The sequence below is a fragment of the Euprymna scolopes genome, chromosome 17 (genome assembly GCF_053919585.1).
Source record: "Euprymna scolopes isolate OS-2025 chromosome 17, ASM5391958v1, whole genome shotgun sequence".
In the NCBI taxonomy this organism is placed as follows: Eukaryota; Metazoa; Mollusca; class Cephalopoda; order Sepiida; family Sepiolidae; genus Euprymna; species Euprymna scolopes.
Genome location: NC_136498.1, coordinates 29,930,228 through 29,944,311, shown reverse-complemented (window position 1 = coordinate 29,944,311; position 14,084 = coordinate 29,930,228). Strand labels below are relative to the sequence as shown.

General features: G+C 31.5%; 1 protein-coding gene across 3 annotated transcripts in view; it reads left to right on the top strand.

Annotated features, from left to right (window-relative positions):
* LOC145296725 (mediator of RNA polymerase II transcription subunit 23-like) overlaps positions 1 to 14,084 on the top strand; it is a 171,730-nt gene that overhangs the window by 155,855 nt on the left and 1,791 nt on the right. For all 3 annotated transcript variants that reach the window (XM_080142729.1, XM_080142727.1, XM_080142730.1), the window contains exons 29-33: positions 86 to 251; positions 4,014 to 4,086; positions 4,756 to 4,967; positions 6,385 to 6,505; positions 9,695 to 9,780. In XM_080142729.1, coding sequence (XP_079998855.1) covers positions 86 to 251; positions 4,014 to 4,086; positions 4,756 to 4,967; positions 6,385 to 6,505; positions 9,695 to 9,780 — 658 coding nt within the window. The remainder of the gene's footprint in view (positions 1 to 85; positions 252 to 4,013; positions 4,087 to 4,755; positions 4,968 to 6,384; positions 6,506 to 9,694; positions 9,781 to 14,084) is intronic.

Here is a 14,084-nt window from a genome sequence, read left to right as displayed (position 1 = left end):
TTTTTTATGTTATATTTATTTGTTTTTTGTTTTTTTGTTTTTAATCTTTTGTTTCTTGCAAATAGTTTCCTTAACTGTTTTGTAGCAATCTCGGATAAAAGACCTTCCCCTTTTCCAAGTTGTGATTGGCGTTTCAATGAATTCCCAAACCCTGCAGCACACGCCTTGCACGTCACTTGCATTGAAATCATGGCCTTGCCAATTTCCAGTGAAACAGCAGGGGCAGCCCTTCTTGATGTTATCCTCACAAGGTAATGCATTTTTATTTAATTTTTTTTTTTTTTCATCAAACTTGAAACAATAGTTTCTAGCATACAAGGGTGTTCCAAAAGTAATTCCTCCTACTTCTTTTTTTATTTCGCCCAAATAGATCTGTAGAGAATTGCAAATAGCATTTTTATGATGATTGAACTTATGCATTTCTGACCTGAAAGTTTTATCCCTGCAGATTTTGACAGCGTGAGACTTTAAGAAAGCAACCCTGTCATGGATGTGCATCAGAAGCAGAGATGCATTATTGAATTCCTCCATGCAGAAAAACTGGAACTGATCAACATTCACCAGTGCCTGTTGAACGTTTATAAAGCCAATGTAGTTGATGTCAGCACAGGTGATGAGTTTGTTGATTTCAGAGTGGTGATTGAGATGTGAACAACAAAGCACTCTCCAGACTTTTACAACCGAGGCATCCTTCATTGTTGGCAAAAGTGCATTGAGAATAATGATGAATATGTAGAAAAATAAATTTTGGAGCTATATAATAGTACTATAATAGTTATAATAAGTTATAATAGTACTACTCCCATCTTCATAGCTCTTCAATATTTTTAGTTTAAAAAATAGGTCTTACTTTTGGAACAACCTTTGTAAATTCTCTACTCTTTCTTTAGGAAACACAGAAATGGACATTTTGTTATGGAGTAAGTTGATTTTAGGAATTAGCAACATATTTAGAGACAGAATATAGTTATACTGATGTAGCAGTTATAGCCCCAGAATCATGTGTACTTCTGTAACGTACTTTTGCTAATACACATTTTGTTAGTTATACATACCACTGTATTTGTCCTGATTGTTATTGGTCTTCAAGGCGAAAGTTAGATAATAGTCGTATAGAAACATTTGTCTGTTTATCTATTTATTGATCTATATATATATATATATATATATATATATATATATATATATATATATATATATATATATATATATATATATATGTGTGTGTGTCTATATGATTATCTATCTAGCGGTCCTGGATATGACCTTAAATTATATCCAGTGGTGAGGCCCCCAGCTTGCGGGCTTTGGGGAGTGTGGAGCCACCCTTTAATTGCCATTGCTCCCAAGTCCACTCTGACCTGCAGTGGTAGTACCAGTTAGGGTCCCGACTATGGGTTAAATAGAAACTGACTTGAAAACAACAAATATATTCTATTAAAAAAAATTTTCTTCTGAATCTTTTGATTCGGCATTAAATAACCTGAAAAGGGTTGATATGCCGTAAAAAATAAACAACCAATCTATCTAGCGATAAGTGGACAACAGATTTGAATCCTGTTTTGACAGGTTATCAAACTTTGTCAAACTCTGTGACCAGTCAGTTTGCACCTGAAGTATCCGAACAGGGACCAGACTGGCGTGTCAGTGTCACGTCATATGTTCCAGTTAGTACAAACATAGTTTGAGTTGGGTCTGAGATGCTGAGGAAGACAGATGGGCTAAATGGGTTTCCCTATGAGGGAGTGGTGGCAGTCTCAGAACAGAGACATATAAAATCTCACAAGCCGAGAGCCTATCTATCACTCCCTTCTGCTGTGACGAATACGTGGGAGTGAATAAAATATATAAAATCCTAAAGCGTTTTGGTCTGTGTCTTGTAAAGCATATTCCTTAAAACAGGCCCAGCTCCCCAAGATAGTTGAAGAATCCCCCCAGATGCAACCAGCAACAGGTATGTCGTCATGTGTATATGTATATTTGTTAACACGCAAGCACGCACCAACAAAAACTAGACAAGTCACGGGCCGTTAAGATAGACATTAGGACACAAGGACAACATTCCGTTATACCACAAACACAACGTACATACACTTATATATATACGCCCGTTAATTAATCAAGAAAATATAAATATGATTTAGATAATAACAATGCCTATACAACATAGGTTAATTTGGTACCGTATATACGCAGTCATATAGATCCCCCTCCCCTTCGCAACATAACAGCTACAACGTCTTATATAATATCTTTTTCTTTTGTCGTTTTTTGTTCAACCTAATATCATATCATTATTCTTTTATTATCATTTGATTAATGCTTGGATTGAATAATCGATTTACACGTTATTTGATAACTAGTGTGTGTGTGTAGTAAGCTTCCGTCAGACAGTCAACAATGGATGAAGCAACCTTACGCTGTCCAAACTGTTTACTTGGCTGGAGCAGAACTGTTTGTGACTGAAAAAGACCAATACATGAGTGACAGGCTCTGTTGCAAAGGTCACAAATGTGTTTGCCTTTTTATGTGTGTGCCTCTCTGCAACAGCATCTTCTTGCCTGCTTTCAGATGTTAGTTCAGCGATTCCTTACCATCTTAAGCAATCATCTGCAATGCTCTCCCAATACCCAATGTCAATCGCCTTCATGTCTCACCTCACAACAATGCCTCCATTCAGTCTTAAAAGACAAAGGATACCCTCTGTAGGGGCAGCTGCGCGCGTAATTGTAAGGCAAAGGTTGTGCAATCCTCTCCTGAATCGGCATTGTTTGAGTCCAGTGGCAAGAAGTCCAGGATGACTGGAAACAATGCTAAGATAAGCGGAGAGCACATACAGCACCTGGAAGTCCCAAATGGTCACCCATTTAGTACTTATCAGTTTCAACGTTGCTTAACTTTGTTGATCCAGCAGGAACCGGTTTGTCAAGGTGATTATGCCATACAACATCTTTTGTATTATTTTTTTTATTTAACTGCAGAGTAAAACAGATGCCATTTTTTTTTTTTTTTTTTTTTTTTTTTTTTTTTTTTATCTTTTCCACATTTCATGCAAGAGATGAATTACGAGGTGAATAGAAAAGTGATATGAGGATGGCAGAGGGTCGGGTAAAATGTGTGGATATAGTACGGGGGGGGGGGGGTCATTTCAAAATAAAGCTTCTTTTTTTTTTTTTTTTTTACTCAAAGTTGACAAGCTATGAAGATGGGAGTGGTACCATTAAAACGAGCAGCCTTCAGTGCTCCAAAATTAATGTTTCTACATAGTCACCACCATTCTCAATGCACTTTTGCCAGCAATAAACGTTGCCTCGATTGTAAAAGTCCAGAGCGCATTTTGTCACTCACATTTCACGACTATGAAATCAACGAACCCATCTCCTAACTGTGCTGACATCAACTACATCAGCTTCATAAACGTTCAACAGGTGCGGGTGAATGTTGATCAATTCAATATGTTTTTGGTATTACACCATCAAAAGCTGCAACAGAGAGATGAAATTTTAGGTCATCAATGCATAAGTTCAGCCATCATAACAATGCAATTAGCAATCCTTTCTGATTCATTCGGGCAAAACAAAAATTAAGAGGAATGTCGGTCAAGTTCAGTTGAACTAGAAAATTTGGAAGAGGAAAGTTTGGGTCAAGGAAATGTCACAGAAGAGGAGAAAATAAGGTCAATATGAGTCGAGATATTTCGATCACGGCGAGAGGGAAGGAAAACTAAAAATTCGAAAAGCGATTAATGACAGAAGAGGGATAATTTTAAATTTTCTCTGATCGTTTTTGCTAAAATTGTTGTAATTTGAAAACAAAATTCCTTCTTTATCTGACCATGTGAAAGACTTTGATTTTTTTTTTTTTTTTTTTTTTTTGTGAGATCACACTTTAATATATCTGATATAGTGTTTTGTCTAGTTTTATTTAAATAGTTATTTGTTTTATAAATATTATTTCTATGACAGGATTATTATTGATGTATTAAAAAATAATTTTCTTTTTAAACTTTTCAGTTGTACTCGAGTGGCGCGTGAAAAAGTGATGAGTTGGATGAATGCTGTTGGACTCATTATTACATCATTGCCAGTAAATATTTAAAAAAAAATTTCTTTGTTTCATTTTGTTTTTTCTTTCATTTTCTTTCTTTTCTTTTTCATTATATTTCTTGTTTCATTTTTTTCTTTCATTTTATTTTTACGTTTCTTTTTCTTTGTTTCATTTTTTCTTTCCTTTTTCTTTTTCATTTAATTTTTTTCTTTGTGTTATTTCGTTTCTTTCCTTTTTCTTTTTCATTTAATTTTTTTTCTTTGTGTTATTTCGTTTCTTTCCTTTTTCTTTATTTCATTTCTATTTTTATTTATTTTTTTCGTTGTTTCATTTTCTTTCCATTAATTGCTTAACAATTATTTTATTTACGAAAATAAACCTACCTGATCAATTTGTGATTTTTAAAACTATTTTTTCCATCACAGGTACGTACATCGAACAGATTTTTCTGTATTTTTGTTTTTTAATATAGGAAGAATTCTAGACAAGTAAGGACACAAAAGTCACTGAGTACTTTCCATGATAATCCAGATCTGCGCTGTTTCATCGGTTCTGGTATAAAATTCCTTCGATAAAAAAAAAAAAAAAAAATTAAATGTATGTACCTGTGAGAGAAAGAAAATATTGTTTTAATTTGTTTTTCATTGTTTCATTTCATTTTTATTTCTTTCGTTTCATTTCGTTCATGATTTCTTTTGTTCATTCCAGGAACGTTACTATTCAGTATTGAATGAAAAAATAATAGAACAAATCTGCAATCCCCTTTTATCTACGCCGACCGTTTATTGTCAACCATTCCAGTTGTTTAACTTTAAAGTGAGTCATCAGGTGTATGCTGAACAATATTGCAGTTACCTCCTCACTCTGGTGCATGCCTGTTGGCACCACGCAGGAATTGGCCAACTCAGCCAAATCCCTGGGTAAGTGTAACAATACACATTTTTGAAAAAAAAAAAAAAAAAAAATTCTATTAAAAATAACCTTGAATAATACCTTTGCATAGAAGCATAAAAATTTTGTTTTTTTGTTTCCAAAAGTTTCTAAATATTTTTTATGATTGAATTTGACAGCACCTACAAAATTCATTATCAATTTTAATGAAATTGCTGATAAAAAGTATGGACAGTTTTTTTGTTTTTTTCTACAAATGAAATCTCTTTCCCCTCCCCCAAAATATTACATTCAATTGTGTTAGATTCATTGCCCTTTTATTCTATTCTCTGGGGAGTTGTGAAGCAAGATATCTGTTCACATTACATTTCTGCACCAGGTGTTATACTTTCATTACGAATATTTAGGGGGGATATTAATATGTGGGTCTTTTTTATTTTCACTTCTTTTATAGTCGTTTTTTGTTTACCTTTTTTTACATAAATTTAGCTTTTCATTGTTGGAAGAAATAGAGATGTTCCTGGGTTTTTTTTAAATTTTTACTTTTGGAGAGAATTGACTTAGGAGAGAGAGAGAGAAACTAAAGTTATCTTAGTTAATAATTTTTTCAACTTTTTAACTGAAATGAGTGACATGTGGACAGATGTTCGGTCGGTGTAATATTTTGCACTTAGCAATTATCAAAGTATTCTTTCGATATTGGGGCAACTGCCTCACAACTCTTAGCAGACTTGCATTATTCGATGTCTTTTTTTTTTTTAACATGAGACTTACCAGTTATCCAGGCTCAAAGACTATTCGAGGATAAGAGTTAATGAGTATGCAGTAGTCACTGAGACAATGTGGAAATGGGGTAGAAATGGCTTATTTGTGTGTGGGGGGAGGGGGCTCAACAAGAACCTGGACTTGTAGACGACCATATTGTAGTCAGTTAGAAAGCAGGTCAGCTGAATAGTTTCACAGGCAGGTAGTTCCAGGAAAGAAGTTCATGGAATTTGCATTTAGATTTAGGCACAGATAGAGAGTGTGGGAAACTAGATGGTGGTTGTAGCTAGTCGAGTATTTTTTGTAGGGGAGGACATAAATTGAAACTCAGACGGGAACTTGCCATGAAAATAACAATAAAAGCAAAGACAATCTCGCTATGTCTCCTCTGACACTCATTTAAAACCCTGTTTTCTTCCAGTTCGTAAAAATGCCATTCGTCATCTCGACTCGTACCTCTGTTTGGTCTAACTTAACTTCTGCTTAGCTTTAACCTCAGATGTCAGTCATCCTTGATTAAAGCCTGGGAATGATTGTTTCATATTGTTATGCAAATTAGGTATATAAATAGCTGTTTATTATATGTACAGTGTTTCAGAAGACTTGCATTGTTCATATGAATAACAGGCCATTTTAATGTTTTTTTTATTTTATTTTTTTAAATTTTTTTTTTTTTTTAAGGTTTGTTCGGGAAAAACTGAAACCAATCATCCGGACGGAAGAACAATACATTTTCTTATGCCATTTAGTTGGCCCATTCTTGCAAAGATTTCATGCTGAAAGAACACGCTGTCTCATTGAGGTAAGAGCCTCATCTTTTTACCTCTATATGACATGCTTAACAATCTTATACAAATGACAATATTTGGATAGACATTCAAAACTCAAAAATGTTGATTCATTATTTAAATATGTGCGGTTTATGCATTATAATTGGATATCCACAAAAATGGATTTTAAGTAAAATCGCTATTAGACTATTAGGTGTCCTGTTGAAATTAGTAAAATATTACAGAAATTGCAAAAAAATTAAGTAGAAGACTTGCGAAGAATTATTTTTTTACAAAAAAAAAACATTATCGTATATTCTCCATCTGATATTTTCTAATTTGCAAAAAAAAATAAAAAATAAATAAACTAGTTTATTGAAAACAGGGGAGAGAAGTCAGTTTGTCATATAGAATTGGCTGTATTAAAGAGTCTAATAAAACTGAATTATTCAATATATTTTGTCTTGTAACTATTTTTAGTGCTTAATTAGAATTAAAATTAAAAATAAAAATACAGCCAAATATTTATGGTATACATACTAGTCATGGAACGAGTATGTCATATTCCAAAAATCATGAAATAGGTTTTATATAGAATTTTTTTTTTATAATTAAGTAAATACAAGACTGATTTAGATCTTGATAGTTTGAATTGAGTTGTCTCCCCTTATTTATAAAAATAGATATAAAAAAAATAGCATCTTGCTTGGTAATTACATTTGATTTTCCTAGTAAAAAAGAAAATACTTTATCAATTATTTTTATACTTGATATATAAATGTTTCTCTCTCTCTCTCTCTCTCCCCTTTCCTCTGTTTTTCTATCTTCCTCTCTTTCCACCTTCCCTGTTTTCCCCACCCATCCCTCTAGCCCCCGTTTCTCCCCCACCCAGCACATTCTTCTCTAGCTGGACATATATATATATATATATATATATATATACACACACACACACACACACACACACACACACACATGGATAACTCTCCTGGTACTTGTACAGTTTAATCAAGGCATTAAAAAATGATATTGAAAAAAAAATTGTGCTGTACATACTTGTTATGGAAAAAGTTTTCACACAAAAAAAAAATCACTTAATTTGATCAAGTATTTTTTTTTATTATTTATTTTTTTTTTACAGAGGAAAATCAAATTTTAATGAGATCGATTGTATCATCACTACTTGCCTATTTCCAGGAACGAGAAGGGGGGGGTGCCTTTTAAACGAAAAAGTGATTAACAAAAGACAAAATAAAAAAAAGGACAGAGAAACTCTGTAAAATAAGCGAAAAAGAATTTGTCTAGGTATTTTTTCTGCCCATGTTTTAAAACAATCTCGTTAAATTTTGACAAACTTTAAGCAGTGATTGAAGTTATCTCCCCTGTTTCCCCCTCCCTCATCATCCATGAAAAACAAGATGGCTATGACACAATCCATCTCGTTAAAGTTTAATTTTCCTCTGTAAAAAAAAAAATCTACTTGATCAAATTAAGTGATTTTTTTTTGATTTTTTTTTGTATGAAACTTCATTTCATAACAAGTACGTACAATATAACATTTGTTTCAATATTTTCATTTTTTAACGTCTCGATTAAACTGTACAAGTACCACTCTCCTCTATATGAGAGATTCCTTGAGGAATGGGTCAACATTTTCTTTCCAAATTCGTACATAATAGCATTTACCTTGCTGACACCCAGGGAATAAATAATTTTTTCTAAATCTATACTATAAATGTTGTTGTTTTTTTTGTGTGTATTGCTAGTCATATTAAAAACCCTTTTTTCTATTCATTTTAATAAAAAAAAAAATACAACTTCATTATATATGGATCATGGAATTGCATTCATCTGCAAAAGATCTAGCTAATTTGCATGTTCTTTTAAATATTCAATTTAATTCACTATTAGTTTTCTATTTTTTTTATGGGATGATCATCTTTAGTTAGCTATTACGTGTAATTATATTCATGCAGATATTCTACATGATTTATACTTGCGTAATATTTGCGTAAAAAGGTTATTGCAAACACAAACCTCTTTCTATATATGCATATATATATATATATATATATATATATATATATATATATATATGTTTAATAAATTTTGCCTACCAAACTCCTGTCAGTTTTTGGTCTAGACATGAAAATTAATATATAGGGTATTCGAACCTATGCAAAATTTCTATTTGAGTTTTAGTCGAGGGGGAGGGGAATCGGTGCAAAAGTGAAAATTTAAAAAAAATGGAATTTGCCAGGTGAAGGTCAAATAACGGCATTACGAATATGCATGCGTAACGTAATAGCTATTGTTTCATGTTATAATTTTTAGCCTTGCAGTAAACATAGCTCAGGCATTACCGTCAAAAGAAAAAGTAAATCATAAGCTGAACGTTTTGGTTTTGATTCTCAATTGTGGTGCACGAGTCTTTTTTTTATTTTATTTTTTTTTTACTGTTTAAATCATTAGTATATATTGAGTCCAATGTAATAATAAATACCAGATCTGTATTAATCAAAATATATTTAAGCATACTTTACGACCAGACAATACCTCGTGGCCTGCTAGTTTTATATATCATTCCTCCTGCAGCATCGCTGATCAAGAATAATTTCAACTTTGTGGGGTTTTGTTTTGTAGTTCTTGACATCCATCCATACATACATGCATACAGACAAGCACTCTTTATATGAGCTATCCAGCATTGTCTGGGACCATAAAAAAATAAATAGAAGATTTTAACTAGTGTTTTGTTTCTCATCCTTCACTTCTCCTGGAAGAATTTTTTTTTTTTTTTATGTGAGGAGTGAAAAAATAAATATTAGGCCTTCAGAGCACTATTGAAAGTTCCAAATAAAATTAAGGATGCCTCCAGAGCACTATAAAACCAAGTTTCTCCCATCCAGCCTTTCTTTTTAAAGAAACAATAAATTAAATCTGGATTTCATGTCTTTTAATTTTAAAAGAAATACACTTGTTACATGATAACATTAAATGATATAAATGACTATTTGGCACCCAAAGACTGAATGTTTTTGTTTGTTTTTTTTTCTAAATTTTATATATTTTTCTAGAATTAAAAAAAAACCCACTTTGTAGGGATTTGTTGTGTTTTTTTCAAGTTTTAGTTGGACATACAAATATACACACGCGCACACAACACAATTACCCATTATATAATAGAAAATTAAATATTTGTTTTTGTTTTGTTGTTTCAGTTAACGATGGAATTGTACGAGATCCTTGAGAATGTAGACAAAGCCTCTGAACACATGTACATGATGAACTCAATCTCAGATTTCCTGTATCCTTTTTTTTGTTAAGTCACATCATTTAGTGGTTTCATAATCGATGTGGTGTATTTAGAATTAAGGAAAATAAAACTTTTACAAATGTTTTTAGAAAGAGCTAATTCAGACTGTGAATGATAAAGGGAAGACAATCCAGAGAAAAAAAACACCATGAGCAAAACGTCCAACAGACGGTCAGATATTTTGAATGAGTAGACATAAAAAATCCAAACCTCTGATTGCTCTAGATGCATATGTAAAAGTTATTTTGTTTCATGTTATATCGTAAAACAATATAACTTCAAATAATGTAATATTTTATTATTCTTTGACAAAGGAGAAAGTGGACCTAGTAATTCACTCCTGTTTGTCCGTTCGCACATTTCTTAGTAACCATACCTCGGATTTTTTTTTTTTTTTTTTTTGAATCTTGCACATTAGTCATGGTGAAAGTAAATTTTTACCATAACGGATAGGAGTAAAATTGCCCCAAAATTGTTTATTTGTTCACACTTTTCTCACTGACTATGCCTTGGATTTTTTTAAATTTTGCACAAACACTAGTCATCGTGAAAGTAAATTTTTCACTCGTGGAGGGGGACCCTGCATGCTCAGCTCGTTCATTAGTAGCTCTATTAGATATTTAAAATTTTTAATATTGAGCTTCATTTTTGCCTTTGGAAATGGATTCCATTCCAGATCTGAACTATATAAGTTAACTTTATATACGTGTGTATGCACATATATATTAATTTATTATTTAAATATTTTTATGTGCATAAAAGTAAGTCATACATAGACCTACATGTTTCGAAGTATCACTTCTCTTCAGTATGGCTAAACTTGTTGATGAGAATCAAACTCGTCACCACTTTAACGATGCTGAAGAGAAGTGATACTTCGAAACATGCACGTCTAGGGATAACTTACTTTTATGCACGTATAAATATTTAAATAATAAATTAATAATTATAAATAATACGTCCCAAAATATAGGATGATTAGAATGTAAACAAAGGGCAGATTACTTCTCTCTTAAAAAGTGCTCAGGGAGCGAGAAGAAAGAAGAAAAATACCACAGAATTGCTAATAAAAAAAAATCGTATATATACACACACACGGGATGTTTCAAAACTAATGCCTCCTATTCTGCCTGAATGGATTAAAGGAATTGCAGATTGCATTATTATAACTGAACTTATGTATTTATGACCTGACAGTTTCATCTCTCTGTTGCAGAAATTGATGGTGTAAGACTAAAAAAGGCACGTCTGTCATGAACAGAAGCAGAGAGGCATCATTGAATTTCTAGCTAAAGTGCATGGAAAATGGTGGTGACTATGTAAAAAAAATATCTTCTGGCAAACAAAAGGTCGCTCATTTGAACTCCCATCTTCATAGCTCAACTTTTTGATTTAAAAAAAAAATGAGGTTTTACTTTTCGAATGACCCTTGTATATCTGCAAATATGTGCATGCACTATATATATATTTCTGTAGAAATATATTTTTTTTATAATATATACCAATCTTTATTTAATAAGCTCAATGTAATTACAGAGCAATATAGAGAATAGATGACAAAAAACTATATTCCAAAATTCCTGGTGTTGACCATCTTATAATTTAACCCTTATCCTCGAGTGGCCTCTTGGCCTTGATAAGTGGTGATGCCTATGTGAAAAATAAAAAAGGATTCCTATAATTCAGTTGACTTTTACAATTCTTGACAGTATCTGTTTCGTAGCGCAAAATCAATCACTTATTATATTAATGAGTGAATCCATTATGCCCTTAACTCATCAGAAGAAATAGCAACAATCAATCTGTCAAAAGGAAATAAACTCTTATTTGATATGATTAAAATCCGAAAATTGGAAGAGAAGCTGCGAATACCTTAAATATGTTTCCATTACACCATTTTGAAGTTCTTCTGATGAGTTAAGAGCATAATAGATTCACTCATTGATATAATAATTATGTGATTGATTTTGCGCTACGAAACAGATACTGTCAAGAATTGTAAAAGTCAACTGAATTGAAGGAATAAATTATAAGATGGTCAACATCAAGAATTTGGGAATATAGTTTTTTGACATTTATTCTATATATATATAGAAATTTCCTGTAAGGTCTGACGAGGCTATTGGATTGTAAACATGGTCCAACATCCAAAACATATGTAACCAAACAGATAAAACGGTAATAGAAAAATAAAACACATATTTACTCTGCAATAGTATTGAGCACTCTCTTCAGGTTTTTACTAATTACCAGTTTTACTATATATATATATATATATATATATATATATATATATAAATAAATCAAATTTTAGTCTTTCAATAAATTTTAAAATTTCTGATGTAAAATAGTTAAATTTCAAATCGAAGTATTTTATGTAAGACAAATAATCCATTTGAAATATTATATCTCCTTATTCTATAGGATTTCGATGTCTACCATCTCTTCAGAGGAGAAAATATTAGCAAATAATTATAATAGTTTACACCTTATTTGCTAAAGCCAGTTACCTTATGATGTGGATTACTCAAAATACAGATAGGATCCCATTTCCTTGCTAACAAAGACCTTCACTTCGGATTTTACCATGCAATTTGGATGTGAAATTCTATATCCTTTTCATTAACTTCCCTTACTCTGATATTTAAATACTTAAAAAAAAACTTTTAATTGTGATTTTCCATGTCTCACTGGCTTTAGCAAATAAGGTGTAAACCATTATAATTATTTGCTAATATTATATTATATATTAAGGTGTAAACCATTATAATTATTTGCTAATATTATAACTCCTTATCCTATAGGATTTGGATATCTACCATCTCTTCAGATATATTGGATATCTACCATCTCTGAAGAGATGGTAGATATCCAAATCCTATAGGATAAGGAGTTATAATACTTCAAATGTATTCTTTGTCTTATATAGAATAATAAAAATATTTTGATTTGAAATTTAACCATTTCACGTCATAAATTTTTAAATTTATTGAATGACTAAAATTTTATTTATTTGCTCTATCTTGTATATCGAGCAATTCTTATTTAGATGGGATTGTCCTTATAGAATATTACTGCCAATAATATTTTGTAAGACCTATAATCACAGGTTTCCATACCAGTTGATTTGTTCAATAACTTCATTCTGAAGTGTGTATATATATATATATATATATATATATATATATATATATATATATATATATATGATAAAAATGATTATTTTATTAGATCCAATTGTGAAGCTCGCTATTGGGGATCAAACATTGTTATAGGAAATACCATAAAACAACTGAAGTAAAATTACAGATTTTACAAGTCTATTATAATTCTATTTTTGTACACATTCTTCAAATACTGTTTGAATATTCTTGCAGTTTATTAGAAGCCCAGTATCTTCCACAGTATTATACACCATTCCAATCAAATTTTTTTTCAATAACTCTGATCGTACATTCATCATTACAAAGCCTTTCTGCTCATTAATTGAAAAATATATATATATTTTTTTTTTTTTTTTTCCTTATTTGTGCATCAATCATAATTCAAAATGTTTTGTAAAGTTTCTGAATTGATATTTGTTAATAATTAGTAAAAATTTATTTTCTTTTGAGGATAAGAGAATTTATTGGAAAATTCGTGGGTTAAAGCACTTTGTATTTTATTGTTTAAACATTTGATAATTATAATCTACTCAAAGAGAGTAGTTATGTTTACTTATTTGGCAGCCATGTAACTCTTGCTTCCCTAGTCTTTTAGTCCTTATATCATGAGTGATATTTCTGACAAGGGGTGGGGGTGCTGTTTTCCGGGTAGACTCCATCAATGTAACATTCATTGTTGACTAGTTTTTACCTAGAAGTACACTTTTTTTTTTTTTCTTTAGCTCTTTACATCAAGTGGCTTTACTCACTGTCTGGAGCGATTTCTGTTATTACAACAAATTGTAAAGTATATTGTTAAATATTGGCAGGTAAAAAAAAAACATCTGATGGGTTGCACACATCGAAATGAATTCAGTGTGAAGAATGCTGAACTTTCAACCATTGTCTAACAGAATGCATAATTGACCTTGAAATATGTGAGAGGATATCGGTCAAAGGTTGAAACAATAGACAAAGGAAATATTAAGTATTCCAGCTGGAAAAGAATGTTTTATAAATAAAATCGTAATAAAGAAAAACTGTCAGTCAGAGAGAACCAGGCTGTGCAACCATTTCTTCACTGCTCGACAACCGCCTAACCCCGCATCACCCAATGCACCTTTCAGAAACCTCAAAACACCAGTAATAATT